Below are 21689 nucleotides of genomic sequence, written 5' to 3'. Positions count from 1 at the left end.
AAAAGCTAAGGAAACAGTGGAGGAAAAATTGAGAACTCAAAATCTTATGAAAATGAATATTGAAAACTATTACATGTAATTGGAAAAGTAAAATACTATTGAATAAAAAATGAATCAATAAAAAAGCAGGATATAGAATTACAATATTTGTGATCTTGAGAGTCACTTTTTAAAAGTGCTGCTCTCTAGGATTGTTTTTATTCTTGTAGATAGCTCCCCAATATGCATCCGTAAGTGTTCTACAATTTATCTTCTGAGAAAATAGTTGCTAGGGGGCATTGAGAAGTTGCCCAGTTTTATAGGCTATTTCAAAAGTGGAGATTTGAATCCTGGACTTCCTGATTCTGAGGTTGGTTCTCAAACCACTACATCAAACAACTTCTTTAAAAATATTATAATCATAAATAAGAGGCGAGTAGGTGATATAGTGGATAGAAGGCTAGACTTGGAATCAGGAAAAACTGGCAAATCATTTATTTTTGCCTCATTTCCTCATCTTTAAAATAAGAATAACAGTAGCACCTATGTCAGAAGGATCAAATGAGATAACATGAAAAGAACTTTGCAAGATTTAAAGTGCTAGAAAAGTTAAATAGGATTAAGATGCTATTGCTGCTGCTGTTTATTTTGTTTCATTTTAAAGAACCAAGCATAGATGGAGTGGAGATGACAAGGAAAACATAACATCTTCTTACCGTAATTGCAGGTCCAGCAAAAGCTAAGCTAAGCAACATGAGGAATGGGATAGCTTCCTGGGTGGGCTCAATGTAGGGCATGCTGAGACTCCGGTCATAGCAGCTGAATCCCGAGTGCACCGGCTTGAAGACATCTGTGAGCTCCAGGAAGTAGAGACTGACCACAGAGGAAGCCAAGATGGGCAGCTGTGAAGGGAGGGAAAACACTCACTTCATTCAGGTGAATTTTTGCTTTAATTCAGAGAACATGGAAAGTCAGTGGGCAGGAAAAAGGCCTATAGAGAGAGCTTTCTTTACTCATCTGCAGATAGTTTTACAGAGAGAACCTGTGTACATTTATTTTACAGTCAAGTGAGGATATTTAATCAAGGGACTGAGCCTGGAATCAGGAAGATTTCAAGATAAGTCCACACCCAAATTTTTATAGCTGTAGGTCACTGGGGCTTAATTTCTGCCTCTCAGTTTTCTCAACTGTAAATTGGATATTATAATATGCAAGGTTGTTATATAGAGAAAATATTTATAAAGTACTTAGCATACAGTAGGCACTTAGTAAATGACTCCTACCTCCCTTTCTCTCTCTCTTCCTTCTTCCCTCCCTCTATTCTTTCCTTCATTCCCTCCCTCTCTCCCATCCTTCCTTCCTTCCTTCCTTCCTTCCTTCCTTCCTTCCTTCCTTCCTTCCTTCCTTCCTTCCTTCCTTCCTTCCTTCCTTCCTTCCTTCCTTCCTTCCTTCCTTCCTTCCTTCCTTCCTTCCTTCCTTCCTTCCTTCCTTCCTTCCTTCCTTCCTTCCTTCCTTCCCTCCTTTCTTTCTTCCCTCCTTCCCTCCTTTCTTTCTTCCTTCTTTCCTTCTAGCAAGGCAATTAGACAGGTAATATAGTGTTGGAGAAAGAGGGATTTTCTTGTTCATCCAATTTCTGTGACTTTGTACAAACTGCTCCTAATATCTTCAATGTCTAACTCATGAGCCATTATTATTTCTCAATTCCCTTAATCATTTTTAAAATTTCTTTGTTAAAATTTCCCTTTTATAATTATGAATTTGATAACTATTAACAAACATGGACATCTTCATGAAAAAAGAGCAGAACAAGAAGATTGTAATGAAACCATGAATTTTTTATACAGTTTTTTAAAAAACATATATTTATTTAGCACATGATTTATAACATTTCCCTACTCGGAACTTTCCTTTTGAACTTCCTTATGTTTTCTTTTTCTTAAAAACATTTATTCTTTAATTCTTAACTTATCATTAATTTATTATTTTTACCTATAAAAATCATATCCAAATATATCTAAATAAATATATAATACATTTGCATAATATATTATATATAAAATAAATACATAAAATATCTAAATAAATAAATAAAACATAAAATATATATGTAAATATATTTAAATTATTCCTTAAAAATTATCACCCACTGTTTTTTTCTTTCAGTATCATTATCAGTATCCCACTTACTCTGGATAATTCTCCTAATCCACCAAAAAAAAATCATTTTCATGTGACAATTTAGGATAGTCATGCAAAACAAATCAATACATAGTTTATATCTGAAATGTTTGTCTTATTCTATATCTGTCAACAAATGTACATTCAAGAGATGGAATATATTATGTGAATTACAGCAGGATGTCAGTATTCTTGGATTGCATAGGACGTGGAGAATAGTAAAGTGTGAGAATACTGGAAATGTAGAATGGGACCATATTATGAAGGATTTTTGAAGGCCAGACAGAGGATTTTACATTTGATCCAGAAGATGATGGGATGTCACTTGAATTTATTGACTCTGTTTGCATATGTTTGTTTTAGGGTAGAGGAGGTGTTTGACATGGTCATGTCTGAGGTTTAGGAGGTTCACTTTGATAGTTGGATAGAAGATGGACTGAATTAGAAAAATACTTGAGACAGGATGATCAGAAGATTACTACACCCAAAAGACTATTGTAATAGCCTAGGTATCTGGTCAGAGGGGTCTGGATCAGGGTAATAGCAAGGTCAGAGGAGAGAAGGAGATATGACAGGAGATGTGACAAAGATAGAATTAATAAGGATAAGGTAACAGCTTAGATGTGGAAGGTGGGAAAGTGTAAGAATTGAGGATGAACTCAGGTTGTAAGTTTAGGTGACAGCTCTTAGAGGAAGAAGATATTTTCAAAAAGCAGGATCTTGTAAATGCCAAATTTCAATTCCTCCCATATACTGGAATTGCTGAATTATATAACATAAAAAAGATTGATTTAAGGTGTTGTCATATGTGGAGGGCAGTAGCTTTTATATAACCAAAAAGGATATTTTCGGCTTCTTTTTGTGTCAATTCACTGTTGGAAGTGAAAATTCTACCTAGTAGAAGAAATTCAAATTCCTAACTCTTTACAACATTTTGGAAGATACCTTGCTTCAAAATAGTTCTCCTAAAAAGTTCTTATATACTGAATTCTGAAAGACTTCTTTTCTTTCATAAACAAGATTATTCTCCATTTAAGATATCTGGCAGTAGGAGGAGGTTATTTCATTCTCCATCCATTTTTTTTCATTTATACTTCTCTTAGTTTCTAAACAGGGGAATATAGATTGTAGTAAAAATGTTCTGCAAAATGACTGGGGAACATTTATTACTAAGAAGGACTTAGGACGTAACAAAATCTAGCTGAATTTATCTCTGAGCAATTATGAAAAGATTGAACTATAATATTCAGGGAGTGATTCCTTTTTTTTTTAAATAGACTAATTTGAACTAGCTCACAAAATGTTGAAAATATAATTAAGTTCAATTAGCAGGCTTTGAGAAACTACCAAACGCATGGCAATATACCATTCAAATTATGAAAATAAGTACTAATCTGTATACACAGAGGCCAAAAGAAATGAGAATAAGTCAAATAAAAATTGGATATCAAGTTAAATGATTATATGCAGGCACAGTCACAATCATGTACTTCTGCCACCCATGATCCTGGAACTTGATCAGTCTTCCAGGGAGAAGAGGGTAACATTTAAGGCTTTTCTATCAGATATGTGAAGTTTATTGATTCTAATGCACATCTTCATAATAGTTTTTCTTTTGTGGCTCAACTATCTCCAAACTTGTAGGTAAAAGGAAAGCATATCTTTCACTGACAAGACACTAAGTGGGAGATGGGACAAAAAATGTGGAAAAGGAAGAAATATACCCATCATTCCTTTTCTATCCCAGATCCCTTGAAGGATTTTCTAATTAACAAGACATCTTAGACACCAAACAAATGAAAACATCCAAATGATCAGCCCTTCCTCCCCTTAAGCTAGTATCCTACCAAAGTCTATCATATTCTGTTCTCTCAAATAATGCCTTTGCATCAACAAGGTACCATGCAATAGTATCATTCAATCATTAAGTTCAATCATTGGTTCCATTTAAGTATCCTGACTGAATGCTTCTCTGACCTCAACCGAAAAGTCACTTTATTCATCAAAAAAATGACTCTAGCTATTTTCTTCCTGTCTCTGAAGACCAGATAATACCCCACTTTCCATGCTATGGGGACACTTTTTCCTCTCAAACTCTTCATTTGTATCTAAAAAAATTTATGCATTTTTCTTTGCATTCAGTAGCTGTTATAGATATTTTCTGAATTGAGGTGACTGTCCACAGGTAGTCCCTTGAATTCTTCACAATTCAAAGCATATGTGTTGGGAGCACATGTTATTATGCTAGTGAGATGAGAGGCAGTGAGTGGAAATGGGAATATTTGATAAGAATGTACTTAGAAATTGGGTAGTGGAATCAGTATATAATTTCTTAGAGAAAAATAAAATTTTGATTACTTGAGTAATTTTGGAAAATTCTGCAAGAAGTTATATTTTGTGCTTCTTATTAATTCAATAAACATTTTTCCTAGAACTATGTAGAAAAGAGAGAAATGTTGTAACCTGGAATTTTTATTCTACTCTTAAATCATAAGATGTGATATTTCCAGGAAATAGTGAAATTGTTACAATTCACTAAGTTGGAATTTTGAAAATTTGGATTTTTTTCAAATGTCTGATTCTTTTCCATGAGTCAAAGAGTGATACTATAGATAGTATCCTTGGAATTGGGGAGAACTGAGTTCAAATTTTGTCTCTGGCACTATCTGTCATGGCAGGCAAGTCATTGAAGCCCTTTTGGCCACAGTTTCTTCAACATGAAAATTATAATTGAAATAACTATATTACAAGGGATTTATGAAGTTCAAGTAGTTTAACATATGCAAAGTGCTTTACAAAAATTAAAGCAATATATAAATGTCAGTTATTATTACTATTCTTATTTCTATATTGAGGAAGATGTAGTAATAGTCCTTCTTAGGTATTCAAGATTTCCTAGGCAATATCAATATGGATAATAATAAATTATTTTAAGTCACATTTCAATATACATATGAAGTTGGGTTGAATTATTTAGTAAAATATACCTTTAATTGGAATAATCAGTTCCTACACATAATAAATAAATGCTTGTTGAGCAGTGAATAGAATGGAATGATATGGTTAAGTAAGAGATAAAAATAATCACAATTTAACATCTTCCGAATGTTTCTGTTTGCCTTTTTATCCTAATTTCAATAAAGTATACAAACCACGACTCAGCATAGCATCTTCAGATTTACATGCCAGAACTATGTCTTAGGAACATCTCACATAAATCTTATTTTTTTATTCTTATAGCATAGCACCACAGGTATATCAGAATTTGATTTGTTTTGTTTGGTTTCCCCAGGGAAAGCAGGAATTTTATTTGAGTCTCTCTCTCTATTTCTTCATCAAAAAAATAATAATAAATAAAGTACTCATTTCCCATAGAAATCCCTCAGGGTAATAATGTATTACACAAATAAAGGTTGTAGTTCATCTGATTAAAAATACAAAGAGACTCATGTTCTGTGTTGGTGAACCATCTTTCTTGGAGATAAGACTAAGTATTCTTTTCAATTTACATTACTACTATACCTAGATTACAAGGCAAAGACAAAATACTCAACAGTTTGTAGCAAATCAATCTCTGTAGTGAGCGCCACCTGTGCTAGGGACCTTTATGACATCCTGACATATATTTTGAGTTTCAATCACAGATTTCCTCATTTGAGTAACCTAAATCCAAGACACATAAAAGGAAAATTCTAACTCCCCTCTATATAGTTTGAAATGCAGTGATTGGTAGCCTTATTATTTCTTAAGCATGACAATCTATCTCCTAACTCTGGGCTTTTTCCTGGCCTCTATTCCATGCTTGGAATTCTGTCCCTCTCATTTCTATCTCCATGGTTTCCTTCAAGACCAAGTTAAAGTTTCTTTAAGAAACCTTTCCCCAAATGCCCTTAAATCCAGTGCCTTTGAGATTGCCTTTAAATTTGCTTATATGCACATATGTATACCCCCACACACGTGTATATAATGTCTAAATTGTCCATCCCTATTAGAATGTGAGTTGCTTGAACCAGGAATCATTTTTACCTTTATTTGTGTCCCAGCACTTTGCATTCTCTGTCTTGCACATTCTAAGTGCTTAAAAATGTTTATTGACTTGACTTGACTTGGTTTCATTTATCAGAAACTCAAACAAGAGCTAGGTAATCATTTGTTGACCTATATTGGAGGAGGGACTTTTGTACAGATACAGAGCAGCCTTGGTTTTGTTCCAACTTTGTGATCTTGTGAAATGATTTTAATTTTATGAGTTCCAGTTTTCTCATCTATAAAATAGGGATAAAGATATTTGTATCTGTCTCATAGAGACATGATGATGAACTGTTATGGGCCAAACTTGAAACAAGGTACTAAGTGGAGTTGAGGAGACAATGGTTAAATCTAGTTTAGCATTGATTTAATTCTAAAACAAATAATGATTGGTGTATACTCAGTGTGGAGCATATAAGCCAGGAGCCTTAGCCAGAATTGACATTGGGAGAGAAGGCAAAGGACTGGCGGCAGGAGCTTAAGCTCTCAGAACCAAGGGGAGAAATTCAATTCGATCTTCCTGGTGGCTGGCATGGACTCCTGCACTTCCCCCATTAAGAACAAGGCCAGACTGAAAGGCTTTCCAGAAAGCTGCCCAGCCCCAGAAAGGAGATGATAAAGGATCTGGATTATAAGAAAGCTAACTGAGCCCCAGAAAAGGAGACAAGACTTTGAAAGAGACAATAAAGGATTTGGACTTTAACCCCTGGCTGTATTTGTGGTGATTACTGAACTGAAAAAAAGGCTGCTTCTAGAGACCCCAAGAAAATCTCAACAGAGAACATTATATTTTAGAGAGAAAATAATAATAAACCATGATGAATCATTCATGATGATGAATTTTTATAAAACACTGTATATAAACTATTATTAAGCTATTACTAATAAGAAAAATTTTGAAGCCAGATAAACAATCTATATCAGTCAAAGCAATAGAAACTTCATTTCCTACTTATTATACAGAAGTGAAATGTGGGAGCAAAATTTTGAGATTGAGGTAATAAATTGACATAATAGATGGGATGTTAGTCCTGGTTAGTTAGGAAGACCCGAGTTCAAATTTTGCCTCAGACATTTACTATATGAAGCTGTATTAACTTCATTCAACCTCAGTTTTTTATATATAAAAGGGGATGATAATAGCACTTATATTCTAGAGTTGTGAGGATCAAAAGAGATTATATGTAGATATATGTATATATATATTTTATATACATATATATCATATATATATATAGTATTTTGCAAACCTTTAGTAGTACATCAATGCAAGTTGAACATTTGATCATTAGAAAGACACCATTTATAAAAAATGATGAGTAGATGCTTTTAGAAAAAAGACTGGAAAGATTTATATGAACTGATGCAAAATAAAGTGATTAGAACCAGGAGAATACTGTATACAGTAATGCAATATTATATAATGATTAAGTGTGAATCTATTCTCAACAAAACATGATCTAGGACAATTCCAAAGCATATATGATGAAAAATGCTAATCACTTTGAAAGAACTGATGCAGTCTGAATGAAGATCAAAGCATACTGTTTAAAAACTTCATTTTTCTTTTTTTTTTTTTGAGGGAGGCTGTCTATATCTTCTTTTACATCATGACTAAAATGGAAATATGTTTTGCATAATTTCATATATATATATATAAGTTATATCAAATTGCTTACTATATTAGGAAAGGAATATAGGAGACAGGAAAGGAGAGAATTTGAATTCAAATTTTAAAAAATGTAAAAGTGTTTTTACATTTAATCAAAAAATTTATGTATATGTAGACATATCATATCTTTGATTAAAAAAGGAAATAGTTTTTAAAAAGGAAAAAATAATTAAAATAACAGCTCTAAAGTCAATACTTGAGAAAATAAGAGCACAATTATTAGGAAAGGAAACAAAAATTTATAAGTATCTAGATAACAGTGTAAACATGGAAAAAAAGTTCTATTCCAAAGTCCTTTTGTGGTGCATCAGTGTTTCTTGGATTGTACCAGGTCAGCAAAGTACAAAGCTCTGGCAGATCTTTACCAGTTGGAAATCATTTAAGAACAAGCTTGTGTGTGTGTGTGTGTGTGTGTGTGTGTGAAGAAGCTTAGTTATGTGTACAGTCTTATTATTATGTTAGTCACTGAGTAATATATAATTTTTGACCACAGGAAATCAGAAAGATTGTCAACAAATGCATCAAGGCTTTCAGGACTTGTGTTGGCTGCAGCACTCACACTGGTGAAATTGTAAATCTGCTGATGTGTGATTTTTTTTTCTGATCAAAACTGAAGAAAGTCTGACCTTCAGTAATTAATTTTATTTAATGTATTTTGATCTGAGCCTTTTAATCTATCTATGCTTGTAAAGCTCTGATGACTTATTCAGACAGTACAATAAAGTGCCTGTTCTGTGCCTGGTACTGTTAGGCCATCTATTAGTAGGACTACAGTATAGCATGTTCTTAACTGTAGTTGACCTTCTACAAAGTGATGACCTTAATCACAAGGGCATAGAAGGAAGAGAGTATAGATTGTCTGTATATATATATATCGCCACTACCAAAATACAGATAAATTATATCCCCTATTTCTGATCACTAGGTAGTACAATAGGCAATGATAATTTTCATTTATATGGTACTTTACATATTATAATAATACTTTAGATTCTCTATAATAATAATCTAAATTCTATTTGATTTTTGATATAATTCTTTGAATTTGAGATTGCATATGTCACTATTCCCTTTTTCTTAATGTGAACACCAAATAATCTTTTATTATTTCATCAATATGTTTGCATTCTAAATGGATATATGGATATGTATCAACATGTTCATAGGATTATATAATATGTGATCTAGAAAGGATTTTGGAGGTCATTCAGTCTAAATTCTTCCTTTCAAAAATGAGCAAACTGAGGTCTGGGAGGGCTGGAATCTTTTCAAGGTCATACTGATGATAAGTTACAGAATAAAAATTGATCCCAAGGCCTCTAATTCTTAATTTATGTAAGTAGTATGTAATACTATATAGTCTTTTGGATTTGTAGTTGGGAAGAAAGGGCTTACTTTTTGCATCTGCTACTTGTGACTAACTATGAAAAAAATCATGTCACCTCTCTGAGCTTTGACTCTTCATCTGGAAAATTGGCCAATAATTCAAACAGTATCTCATAGAGTTGTTCTGAGGCTTAAATAACATAATCTATGAGAAGTACTCCACCATTTTAAAAGCATAATATAAGTGTCAATAGGAGAGGAATTGGTATTGCACCTGTGATTCCACTGGCATAGGAAACTCCTATATGAGAAATTTCCTCTACTGATAAAGGTTGGCATGTGGTAACTTATAGCTAGTTACCTAGGGCACTGAGAAGTTATGTACTTGCCTAGGATCACCATAGCCAGTATGGATCAGAGGTAGACTTCAGTCCAAGTCTCTGATTCTGATTGGATCTCTCTCTATATTATGTGACATTGCCTCTCATCAATAACACTAATTATTTTTAGTTTCATTATAACACAACTGTTTTTTCCATTTTTCTTTGTCTCTTATCCATGGTAAAGGTTTTCTCATCTAAATGTTTACCACCATTAACAGTGTTTTAACCACAGTAGATGCTCACAAAATATCACATGGAGAATCAAAATTCATAGAGGTCTTATGTTATATTGTTTTTGCTTGCTGTGTAGTCTCTTCCTTTATAGAAGAAGCATGACACATTTTAATGAAATTTCAGAATTAAATTACCTTGGTGTTGACATAATCCTGTTAGACAGAGAATGATCTTTAGGCAAGCAAAAATGGCATGTGGTTATGTGCATTCACATATTCACAGGGATTGTATAAAAGGAATTGACATGGTACTGTCAAAGTAACCAGATAAGGAAATTGTAAAATCTGCCAATGTATTCATCTGGGAAATTGGAATAAACCAATAAATGCCATAATATAAACTATAATATAAACACTGGAAGTAAAATATTAACAAAATATTTCCAAATAAAATTCTAGTGGAAAAAATCAAGTGGGGTATATCAAAACAAACTTTGTAGGGATAAATTAAGGGCCATTGCTGCTAAAATAACTATTGAGGATCCACCCTAAGTGTTAAATTGGGGATCCACCCTAAGTGTTAAATTTTTGTTCTCTCCTCATCTCAATTTCCCATTTCCATTACACTATTAATCCCCACTGGCAATGCACACTAAGATAAATTGAGCACCTAAGCATAGCTGTGAAGTTGGAAGAAAACTTAAAAGCTTTCTAGTTTAATTATTTCATTTTATAGATAAGAAATTACAATTCTGGAGAATCAAATGATTCATTCAAGGTCATACAGATATTGTATGGCTAAGTGTTGAACCCAGGTCTTTTGATTCCAAACTCATTGTACTTGTCATAGGTATAAGTTCATATGATACTGCAGAGAAGGCAACATTGAGGGAAAGGTGCAGAAGTACCTTTAATTTTCCCAGGCCAGGAGGATGTAACACTAGAGACAATAATTCTAACATGGCCTCTCTGACATAATTTGCTAATTATTAAAAGTTTTCCTAATTTTTTTGAGGGCAGTTAGGTGATGCAGTAGATAGTGCCTGAAGTCAATAAAACTTATCTTTGAAAATTAAAATCTGACTTCAGGAATTACTAGCTGGGAGACCTAGGGCAAATCAATTAATCCTGTTTGCCTCTGTTTAGCCATATGTAAAATAAGTTGGAGAAAAAAAATAACAAATCAGTATCTTTGTCAAGAAAACGCCAAATGGAGTAATAAAGTGTCAGTCATGACTGATATGACTCAATAAGAACTGAAATAAACTTCAAAAAATAACTTCTTTCCAAAATATTTCTGGGCCCATGTTCTTCTCTTGTAAAATTTGTAATTAATAAGATCACTTGCTTGAAAGTTGAATTTCTCTTGTCAGAGATAAAAAAAAAACATTAAAATAAAGATATTTGAATTGCCCATCTATGGTTGCAGAAAAAAAAAAACTTCAACTAAACAGTGACTCAAACCTCAAAATTTTGGATGAAAAATCTTATGTTCAACAGATGCTGAATAAAAATTCAACTAAACAGTGACTCAAATCTCAGAATTTTGGATGAAAAATCTTATGTTCAAACAGATGCTGAATAAAGCAGAACAGGGAGAACATCCTATATAGTAAAAGCAACATTGTGCAATGATCAACTATAACAGACTTAGCAACACAATAATCCAAGGGAATTCCAAGACCTGTATAGAAAATACCATCTACATTCAGAGAAATAATTTATGGAGTCTGAATGCAGGTGGAAGTCCACTATTTTTGCTTTTTTTGTTGATTTTTCCTTTCTCATACTTTTTGGTTTTTGTTCTCATTCTTGTTTCACAATGTCACAAATGTGGAATTATGATTAACATAATTATACATGTATAACCTATATCAAATTGCTTTCTGTCTTGGTGGAGATGGGAAAAATTTGGAAATCATAATTTTGTAAAAGTGAATATTGAAAATTATCTTTACATATTATTGTGAAAAAATGGAATATTAGTAAGTGGGGAAAATAAAAATCTTATGTTCAACAAATCGAACCCCTGGGCCTCAGAAACAAATATAACTTTACACATGTCAAATCTAAGAAATTTTACATTGATACAATGTACCTATTATACTGCCCAAAGTCTATCAACAATGAACAAATATTTAATTTGTTTTTATAATAACTTTTTATTTTTAAAAATATGTACAAAGATAATTTTCAACATTCACCTTTGCAAAATCTTGAGTTCCAAATTTTGCTTTCTCTCTCTTCCCTCCCCTCTTCCCCTAGGTAGCAAGTAATCCAATATAAATTATATTTGTGTAATTCTTCTAAACATATTTCCATATTTATTATGCTGCACAAGAAAAATCATTTCAAAAGGGAAAAAAAGTGAGAAAGAAAAAAAAACAAGCTAGGATATAGCAACAACAACAAAATGGGTAAAATTAGTATGTTGTGTTCCATATTCAGTCCCCATAATGTTCTCTTTGAATTCAGATAATTCTCTCCATCATAAGACATGGAACTGGCCTGAATCACCTTGCTATTGAAAAGAGCCACATCCATCAGTTAATCATCATATAATTTTTCTGTTAACTATGTACAATGTTCTCCTAGTTCTGCTCACTGTACTTAGCATCAGTTCATATAAGTCTTTCCAGGCCTTTGTAAAATCATCCTCCTGATCATTTCTTACAGAACAATAATATTCCATAATATTTATATACCATAACCTATTCAGCTATTCTCCAGCTGAGTTGCTCACTTAGTTTCTAATGCCTTGTCACTACAAAAAGAACTGCTACAAACATTTTTGCACATGTGGATCCTTTCCTCCTTTTTATGATCTCTTTTGGATACAGACCCAGAAGAGACACTGTTGGATCAAAGGATATGCAGAGTTTGGTCGCCCTTTGAGCATGGTTTCAAATTCCTTCCTTCTCCAAAGATCTGAGAGACAGGCTATTCCTATAGGCTATTCCTTATTCTCCTAATTTGCTTATAGAATCACCCTTTGTATTTAAATCATGAACAAGTTTATCTTGATATATGATGAAAGGTGTTGGTCAATAACTCATTTCTGCTATACTATTTTACAATTTTTCCCAGTAATTTTTGTCAAATTATGAGTTCTTATCCCAGAAACTGGAGTCTTTGGATTTATCAAACAATAGATTACTATAGTCATTGGCTATTGACTCTTGTGAACTTAACCTATTCCATAGATCCATTACTTTATTTCTTAGCCAGTACCTGATGGTTTTGATGACTGCTGCTTTACAATATGCACCTTTATTTGCATTTTCATGAATTCCCTTGAAATTCTTGACTTTTTTTTTCTTCCAGATGAATTTTGTTATTATTTTTTAATTCTATAAAATATTTCTTGGAAAAAAATATTTCTTGGCAGTTTGATTGGTATGGCACTGAATAAGTACGTTAATTTAAGTAGAATTGTCATTTTGGTTATATTAGCTTGGCCTACCTATGAGTACTTGATATTGTTCTAGTTGTTTAGCTCTAACTTTATTTATATGAAAAGCATTTTGTAATTGTGTTCATATAGTTATTGGGTTTGTATTTGCAGGTAGAAACCCACATATTTTATATTATCTAAAGTTTTTTTTAAAATAGAATTTCTCTTTCTATCACTTATTTCTGGACTTTGTTGGCAACATATAGAAACGCAGATGAATTATGTGGGTTTATTTTATATCCTGCAACTTTGCTAAAGTTGTTAATTGTTTCTTGTGCTAAAGTTGATTGTCTGCAATTCTATAAGGTTATCATTATATCATCTATAAAATGATAATTTTGTTTCCTCATTGTCTACTCTAATTCCTTCCATTTATTTTTCTTCTCTTATTGCTAAAACTAACACATCTAATACAATATTGAATAATATTTACTTAATCTAATATGTTTAAAGTTCTGAGCTAAATTCTAGAAATACTGACAAAGAGAAAAACTATCTCTGCCCTCAGGGAACTTGTATTCTAATGGGGAAAGTGAAATATAAATAAATAAGTATATAAAAGATGTAAGGAGAAGAAGTTGCTGACTCATCATTAACCATTCAAACTCAAATTCAACAAGAATTCATTAAGTTTCCATTGTTTACAGAGCCCTCTGACAGGCCTGGGAAATGGCTAAATTTAAATATAACATGGAACTTAGATTCTAATATCAGAATGAAACACAAACTGAATAAATAATGAAGAATAAAACAGTGCACTGAATCACATGATAAATACATTATAGATGTCTACAATACAGTGTAATATGAGCTCCTGAAAGTAGTCACTACTTATTAGGAAAGAAATCATGGCATATGACATTTGACTGGGGCTTTAAGAAAGGATTTCACCAGGTGAAGGAAGGGGAAAAGGAAGATGTTTTATATATATGCATATGTGTGTTTATATATGTGTGTGTGTGTGTGTGTGTGTGTGTGTGTGTGTGTATACACCTATATATATATATATATATATATATAATATGATATATATTATCACGAGCATTACAACTTATAATTCATCTTTAGATAATTATTAAATTTAAGATAGAACTTTAAACAATTGTTTTATTATCCACATTTTACAAATAAAGAAAATGAGGGTGAGAGAAATTAAGTGACCTGGATATGATGAGGTATAAATAAATGATGAGGTCTAGATAAGGGATACCTAAATAAAATAGGATTAATTGAGGTCTAGTGGCAGGTTTGGGGTACAGGCAGTCAAATGGAGCTCCCCTGCAACCCCTTTGGATTCAGCACAAGGATACAAAGTTAAATGAGTTCTAGTGGTGGCACAAGAGTCCCCTGTAAATGAATTTACAGGCCTGAAAACCTAGATTGATTAAAAAAAAAAAGGTTTATTGTAGGGTTTGGAAGTCAGGTTAAAGTCTGGTTAATAAAAGGTATTAGATAGAGGAAGAAATACACCAAAAGTGGCAAACAGAGAGTCTGTGTTACAAAGCAAGGTGCTTACATGTTTAGACCCTCTGCAAAGAGATGATTCCAGCTTAGCTCTTTTATTTGCTTGAAGGGACCTATGGGTGGAGTCCCATCCAGAACCCACCAGGTGGGGGTTGGGAAACCTGAGCAGATCATTAGATTGGGGGCTGGGTATAGCCCAAATTAGCTCAGATATAGATCTCTCCCCTTGGAATACAAAAGGGTGGTTTTGACCAGATCTTGTAAATCAAAGGTCAGTCCCAAAGGGGGTTGGAGATCAGAAAAGGAATCTTAAAGGGGCTACCTCCCACATCAGATAGAGTCACACAGCTGTTGTTTATCTTTCATTCTTGAAGGGGACCAATGACATTAAGAGGGAGATGTTTTGATTTGCTTGTGAATTAGGGCTAAATGAGGCACTGCTGTGCAAAGCCATTACTCCTCACTTTCTCCTCCAGAGATATTGGGAATCCAATGGCAAGAAAAAAGTGAAAGTGACTGATGATAGCCCCAGATGTCACAAAGCTAATCAGCATCTGAAGCAGGATTTGAACTGAAGCTTTTCCACCTCCAAATATTCTTGTCTACTCTACCATCTTGGTACCTAGATGTATCAAAAATGTAGGTATTTCTTCACCATGATGAGCTTCTTTTCTAAAAAGGAAGGTACTCTGATTTTGTTTGCTGGTGTTTATTTTCAATTCACTTCTATCCTAACTAAATAATTAACTTTCAAGATACAGGAAGCTTCAAGCCTCTGTGTGTGTGTGTGTGTGTGTGTGTGTGTGTGTGTGTGTGTGTGTGTGTATTATTGTACTAAGCTTTGGCAGAAATTATATTTTTTCATGTATTTCTGTAATTAACATTATTCACAGTAAACTTTTAAAAATAAAACTCCACTGTGCAAGCTTCATTATATATTTCTACCACAAGCAAGATGCTTCCTAATTTCGGTTCCTAGCATTCTCATGATTCTTGTTAACATCAGGGAACACAAAAGACTCTAATTGGTCCTAAAAATAGCATTGGTAATTAATAGGTAATAGCTAGTAGGCATAATATGTATGTTAGGTCTAATGGGGAAGAAAAATCTGTGCTCTTATCTCTTTATGCCAGGAACACGAACTACATTTACTACATCAAAAAGACTAAAGAAAAAAAAATCAAACACTGATCTAATAATGAAATCTAAAATTTAAAGTAAGTTGGTTCATATGATTATAACAAACTATATTATACATATAATAATAACTGATGTTGCTTTTGAATTATACTTTATACTATATTTGCAAAAAACCCCTTTCTATTCAGTATCTCATTTGGACCCTTACAAGAGACATGAAGTAGGTAATCCAGGCATTGACATTCATGTTTTATAGATGAGTAAATGGAGGTCTAGAGATCTTCAAATTTGTCTTTGATCACAGAGTTAGTGAATGTCTAAGGTTGAATTTTATAAAAGTATAATTATTCATTTTATAAAAAAATGATAACTATATTTCTATATAATTGGTTTCTTTTATAATCCTACATTTTTATGCATTTAAAAACTTTCTGAGAAGGGGTATATCGGTTTTGCCAGATTGCCAAAGGGGTTATATGATAGCCAAAGAGTTAAGAATCCCTGTTGTTGTTCTGGCTCTATGTGACCCTATTGTTTTGTCCATGAAATTTTTTTTTGGTGAATATTTGCCATTTTATTCTCTACATTACCATTTTACAGATATAGATTTAAGGTAAATAGGGATTAAGTAACTTTCTTAGGATCATACAACTAGTAAGTGTCTGAGGCCAGATTTCAACATAGATCTTCCTGAGTTCAGACAGGGTGATCTATCCACCACACACCTAGCTGCCTGGCTTAGAGTAACATTAACTTTATAACTGTTAATTATTACTTCTGATATTGTGACCACATAATAGCACAGCTTGTTATCAAGTATTTGGAAGGAATATCATATGAAAGAAGAATAAGAATTATTCTGGAATTACATGCCAGAGAGCAGAACCAAAAACCTACAGAAGAAAGCAGGTTTTAACTCAATATATATAACATCTTAACAATAAGAATTTTCTTTTAGAACATATATAGAACAAGGAACATTTTTTCTTTCACCATTGTATCACTAGAACTTAGCTCACTTCAAAGAACCTATTAGTCACTTAATAAATGTTTGATGGATTTAGTGATTGAAAATGACATGGGCTATCACATTGGATAGCAAATTCCCCATCACTGCAGGTATTCAAGTATAAGCTAGATGTACTTGTCAAATATGCTGTAAAAGATGATTACTTCATCAAATAAGGAACAGAAAAGATGGTTGTTTAAGTCTCTTCCAACCTGAGCTTCTCTGATTCTAACTTTCCCTGATCTTTCCATACCCCAGCTCAAAATATTCTCTCCATCTTCACATTTTCCTAGAGCCATATTTGAAGGTCTTCTTTGTCTCCATCATTTCTTCCACCATACACTTTTTGCATTATACTTGTCTGTGTTTATGCCATATCCTTCTGTCCCTCCCCAGTCAAGTCTATTTCTTGAGAGCAAAGATCATGCCATTTATTATTTTTCTTTTGTATCCTTGGTACCTAGCATTGTAGGTGTTTTATAAATATTGTTGAAGAAATGATAATCAGACACTAAAATAGATACTTTCTTTTAAATAAGAATTATCTTTGTTAGAGAAAAGACTTCCCCTCCTCCCCCATGTTTTCACCCTTTCTTTGTAACTCCAGCACTATTCTGGGCATATAATGGGTACTTCAGAAATTCTAGCTGGCTAATTAACTTTACTGATAAATGCAACCTGAGACACACTGTCTATTTAATTTGTAAATGATAGCAATCTTTAAATCCTTTCTTCATATGGAAGTTTTTTTCAATGAGCATATAGAGTTGATTCATTTACCATGGTAATGTGGTGTATGTATAACATGAAAGCCTCATTTGAACTCAGTTTCAACATAAGTTCTTATCACACATTCCACAAAGATTTTAGGAAGTTAAAAAAAAAAAAAGGTTCTTCCAATTGGAATTTTTAAGTATGTAAATTTATCCCATTGTAGGATTTTAACCTTTGACCTGTATCAATTTTGGCTAATTACTGAACTTCCCTAGTCCACAATACCTTTATCTGTAAAATGAAGATGAGTAAAAGGGTTGGATATCAATAACTAGGATTATACTGAAATAAATAGGCTAGATGAGGAGGCAAAACAGGTGATAATTTTCTTTTTCTTTGGAGGGTCAAACAAAGATGAAACATTAACCTGACAAAGTTTCAATTCAAAATATAAACATTTTTCCTAGAATTTTAATCCTATGTTCTATCTACCCCTGTCACTGTATGTATCTGTCTCTGTCTTTCTTGTCTACATAGCTGTCTGTCATTGTCTTTCTGTCTCTGGTTGTCTCTCTCTTTCCCTCTCTTTCTCTGTCTCTCTCTTGGCTTAATATGGAAATTTTTGTTTTTCATTAAGAGTGCATTACTCTAAGACATAAGTCTCCAGTGATTCATGGAGTATCTTAGATATGGAGCAGGCAAGATTAAGAGAGAAGGCACAGGGATTTGTAGCTCAGAAATCCAGCAAAAAAAAGTGCTTCATAGAGCATCCATCAAAAAGCCAGCACACTGGAAAATGTCCTCATCTTTTTTAAAAAAAATGTTCATGATCATTAGTAATGGTTTGCTCTCAGGTGATGTTTCTATGCTACTTTCATTAATTGAGTAACAGAAATGTGAATGCAAAAGAGCTTAAAGTGACAGTGAGACCTCAGTTATATCTCACCCTTCACTAGAAAACAGAATTCATTATGAATGGATCTGCCTTGGACTTTGTCCAAGAATACTTAGGTTTTGAAGTACTAGCCATACCTTATTAAAAAGTGATCTGCCCTCTAGCACAGTCCAATAGCAATGATTCCAAGAATGGATTTATATTCTGGAAGGGTTCTCATGTAGCCTGTATTCAGTAAAGGGCTTGATAAAATATCATTCCTGATCTCAAGCAGTTCACTACGTTGAGGAGTGGTGTCTTTTTCCTCCCATAAGAACGTGAATTCCTTGAGGATAGGTACTATATTTTATCTAAACTTTGTGTCTCTGCTTTATCCACCCCAAGTACAATGCTCTTTTTATAATAAGTAATTAACACTTTTTTACATATTTATTAACATTTATTTGCCGTTTATTTCTTTTTCTTCCAACTCTCAATTAATTTTCTTGACTAGAAAAGTAATTTTCTCTTCTTAAATTTTTTCTGTATAATAACAAGTTTCTTTCTCAACCCACAATCTTACTTCAGAATGCACATTTATAATTTATTAAAATAGTGACTAAAGTCTGGGAGGATACAAGAGGGTTGGCGTGCAGGAGATATAAATATGTATATCTTTATATCAGTGAATAATATTTCTCCCCCTTGGTATCTAGGTGATTCACTGGATGGAATGTTGGACTTGGTGCCCAACTAGTGGTACAGTCCTGGAGACTTTCATTCTGAGTTCAGATCTCATTTCAGACACTTACTAGCTAAATAATCCTAGGTAAGTCTTTTAAAAATTTTCAGCCTCAGTTTCTTCAAAATAAAATGGAAATAATAATAGTACCTGAAATCTCAGGATATTGTGAAGAACAAATGATATAACATTTATAAAATGCTTAGAACAATGTTTGACACATAGTAGCTACTTAATAAATGTTTCCTTCTTTTTAAGTACATAGTAATTATTTTAATCATTTTGTTGAACATAAGAACTCAATTTTGATGATTTCCAAATCTGCCATGAATCTTGATTTCCTCCTAGTTTCCATCAACTAAAGAGCAAGTCAGAAGTATTTGGCCTGGTTGCTTAATAAAGTTTTATGCATTTAAATAAAATGAAAGCTACCTAAATATGGGGGAGTATGGAAGTATGAGTCACTACTTAAATAAAGTATTAAAAGTAGAAACAACTACCATAAGAATTAAATCTAGAAGGAAGAAGAGAATTGGAATTGGAGTTAGAACTAAGTTCAAATTTTGACTCTTTTGCTTACTAGTTGTCTGATTTTGTGCAAGGAAGGCAGTTTAACTTTTTAGATCTTAGTTTCCTTCTTCTGGATCTTATGAACCCCCAAAAGACTAGATTATTAGTAATAATGAATCAATAATATATTTTGCTGGAACTCTATCTTCCCAGAAATCAGCTGGAGTCAGGATCACCAAAAATCTTTATTCTTGGTCTTTTGGGGTCACTGTCAGGAGATTAGATCCAGCAATCTCCACATTACCTTCCTCTTTCTCCACTGCCCGGAGAATGCCTCAATTTCCTTCTGCTATTCCACCTACACAAGTCACTTCCCCTTCTTTGTCCCACCAATGGAGCCAGCACAGAATAGTTGGGGAGGGTCATCCTTCAAACATGTTATCAGAGAATTGTCTAATTGGGAATGTCTTACGTGCTCCATTATCCAGTTCTAGCCCTTTACATCATATTCAGAAAGCCACAACAATATTTCACATTTATAGAAATCATATTTTAAACTTACCACTTAATTCTAGTACAATAAATATTATTTCCAATTTTCAATGAATCTTTGGGTTAAATCCTAAAATTTCATTTTATCAGGATACAGAATTTGAAGTCTGACTTTCCCTTGATTGTTGGTATTCCTCCTTCCTCCTCAGTTAAATGAACTGAAGTGCTTTGGGCATAATCTCTGGTTCTAAATTCTGGATAGATTTCTAGGGATTTAGGGAGATTCACTTTTTAAGTATCTTTTTCAGTGTTTTGTACTGAAGAGTATTGGGAAGCATCTATCATGCACAGTTAAAAAATAAATCCAGAAATTAACCTTATTTACTTCCAAATACATGCTAGTTAAGCTTCAAAATATTTTTTTTACAAAATGCCTATAGGTTATTATCTGTCTTGATGTTTGATAAAGACCTTCCTTAGCTCCCAGGCAACAAAGATTAGAAAAAGGGAAATATCATCTTTTTTCTCAAAAGAACAGCTTGATCTCCATAGAATTTAAAGAGTATATGGAGTTCTCACTACAGGAATTTGTGTTGATCCTAAATCATTTCTCACCCTCAAGAAAAGAGTCAAGCTGTTCTAGACTGAATTTTTTTTAACAGAAAGGAACATTCATCTAGAATTATGGATAAGGCAAGACAAAGATATATTCAGGTATATTTTCCCCAAAGGGGACACCAGATGTCTCCAGTGATTTTTCAACATAAGATTATTCTAGTGGAGGTTAAGGCATACATTTCTTCTGGATTCCTTCACCAAATATAATAACATAAGGAAAATCACTTTGGAAACAGTGAAGAGAAAGAACTGAAATGGAGTAACAGTCAAAAAAGACCATTTAGGGGACCACTGAAAAAATTCCAGTGAGAGGTTATATTGGCCTAATATAAAATAAATAGCTATATGAGTAGAGAGCAGTAGCAAATGAGAAATCGGTAGAGGGAGAAACAAGGATTTGTCAAGAAATTGGATTATGGGGTGAGGTGAAGAGAGGAGTTAGGATAATGCTAAGGTTACAAACTTGGGAATCTGGAAAAATAAAGATGTCTTCAAAAGAAATAGAGAAGTTTAGAAGAGGGGTAAATTTCAAGAGGAGGAAGACATTGATGTCTATTTGGAAATACTGTGTTTGACATACCTCTGGGACAACCTGTTTGAAATATCCAATCATTAATTTATTATGAGAGTCTACATTTTAGGAAAGAAACTGGGAGAGGGCAGTTGGATATTTAGATCTATGAACCATCTATAGAAAGATCATAACCATGGCTGAGTGAATTGTTGAGATCACCAAGTGAGAGAATGTAAAAAGAGAGAATAGAACTTAAAAGAGCTTTGAGGAATATTCATGGTTGGAGATGGATGATGATCTAGCCAAGACTGATAAGGAGTGATCTGACAAGTTGGAGAACCAGTATTGTCATGAAAATTCAAAGAACAGAGAGCATCTGGGAGAAGAAAGTGACCTGTAGTGTCAAATACAGAAAAG

The 21689-nt window shown here is 33.1% G+C and overlaps 1 protein-coding gene across 1 annotated transcript in view; it reads right to left on the bottom strand.

The window, feature by feature from the left end:
• The window catches only part of PLPPR4 (phospholipid phosphatase related 4), a 61817-nt gene that overhangs the window by 29146 nt on the left and 10982 nt on the right, over positions 1 to 21689 (bottom strand). The window contains exon 2 of the mRNA XM_074262765.1: positions 696 to 881. Coding sequence (XP_074118866.1) covers positions 696 to 881 — 186 coding nt within the window. The remainder of the gene's footprint in view (positions 1 to 695; positions 882 to 21689) is intronic.

Source organism: Sminthopsis crassicaudata, chromosome 4 (assembly GCF_048593235.1).
Source record: "Sminthopsis crassicaudata isolate SCR6 chromosome 4, ASM4859323v1, whole genome shotgun sequence".
Lineage (NCBI taxonomy): Eukaryota > Metazoa > Chordata > Mammalia > Dasyuromorphia > Dasyuridae > Sminthopsis > Sminthopsis crassicaudata.
The sequence above is the reverse complement of the archived record's forward strand: the minus strand, read 5'-3'. Positions and strand labels throughout refer to the sequence as shown.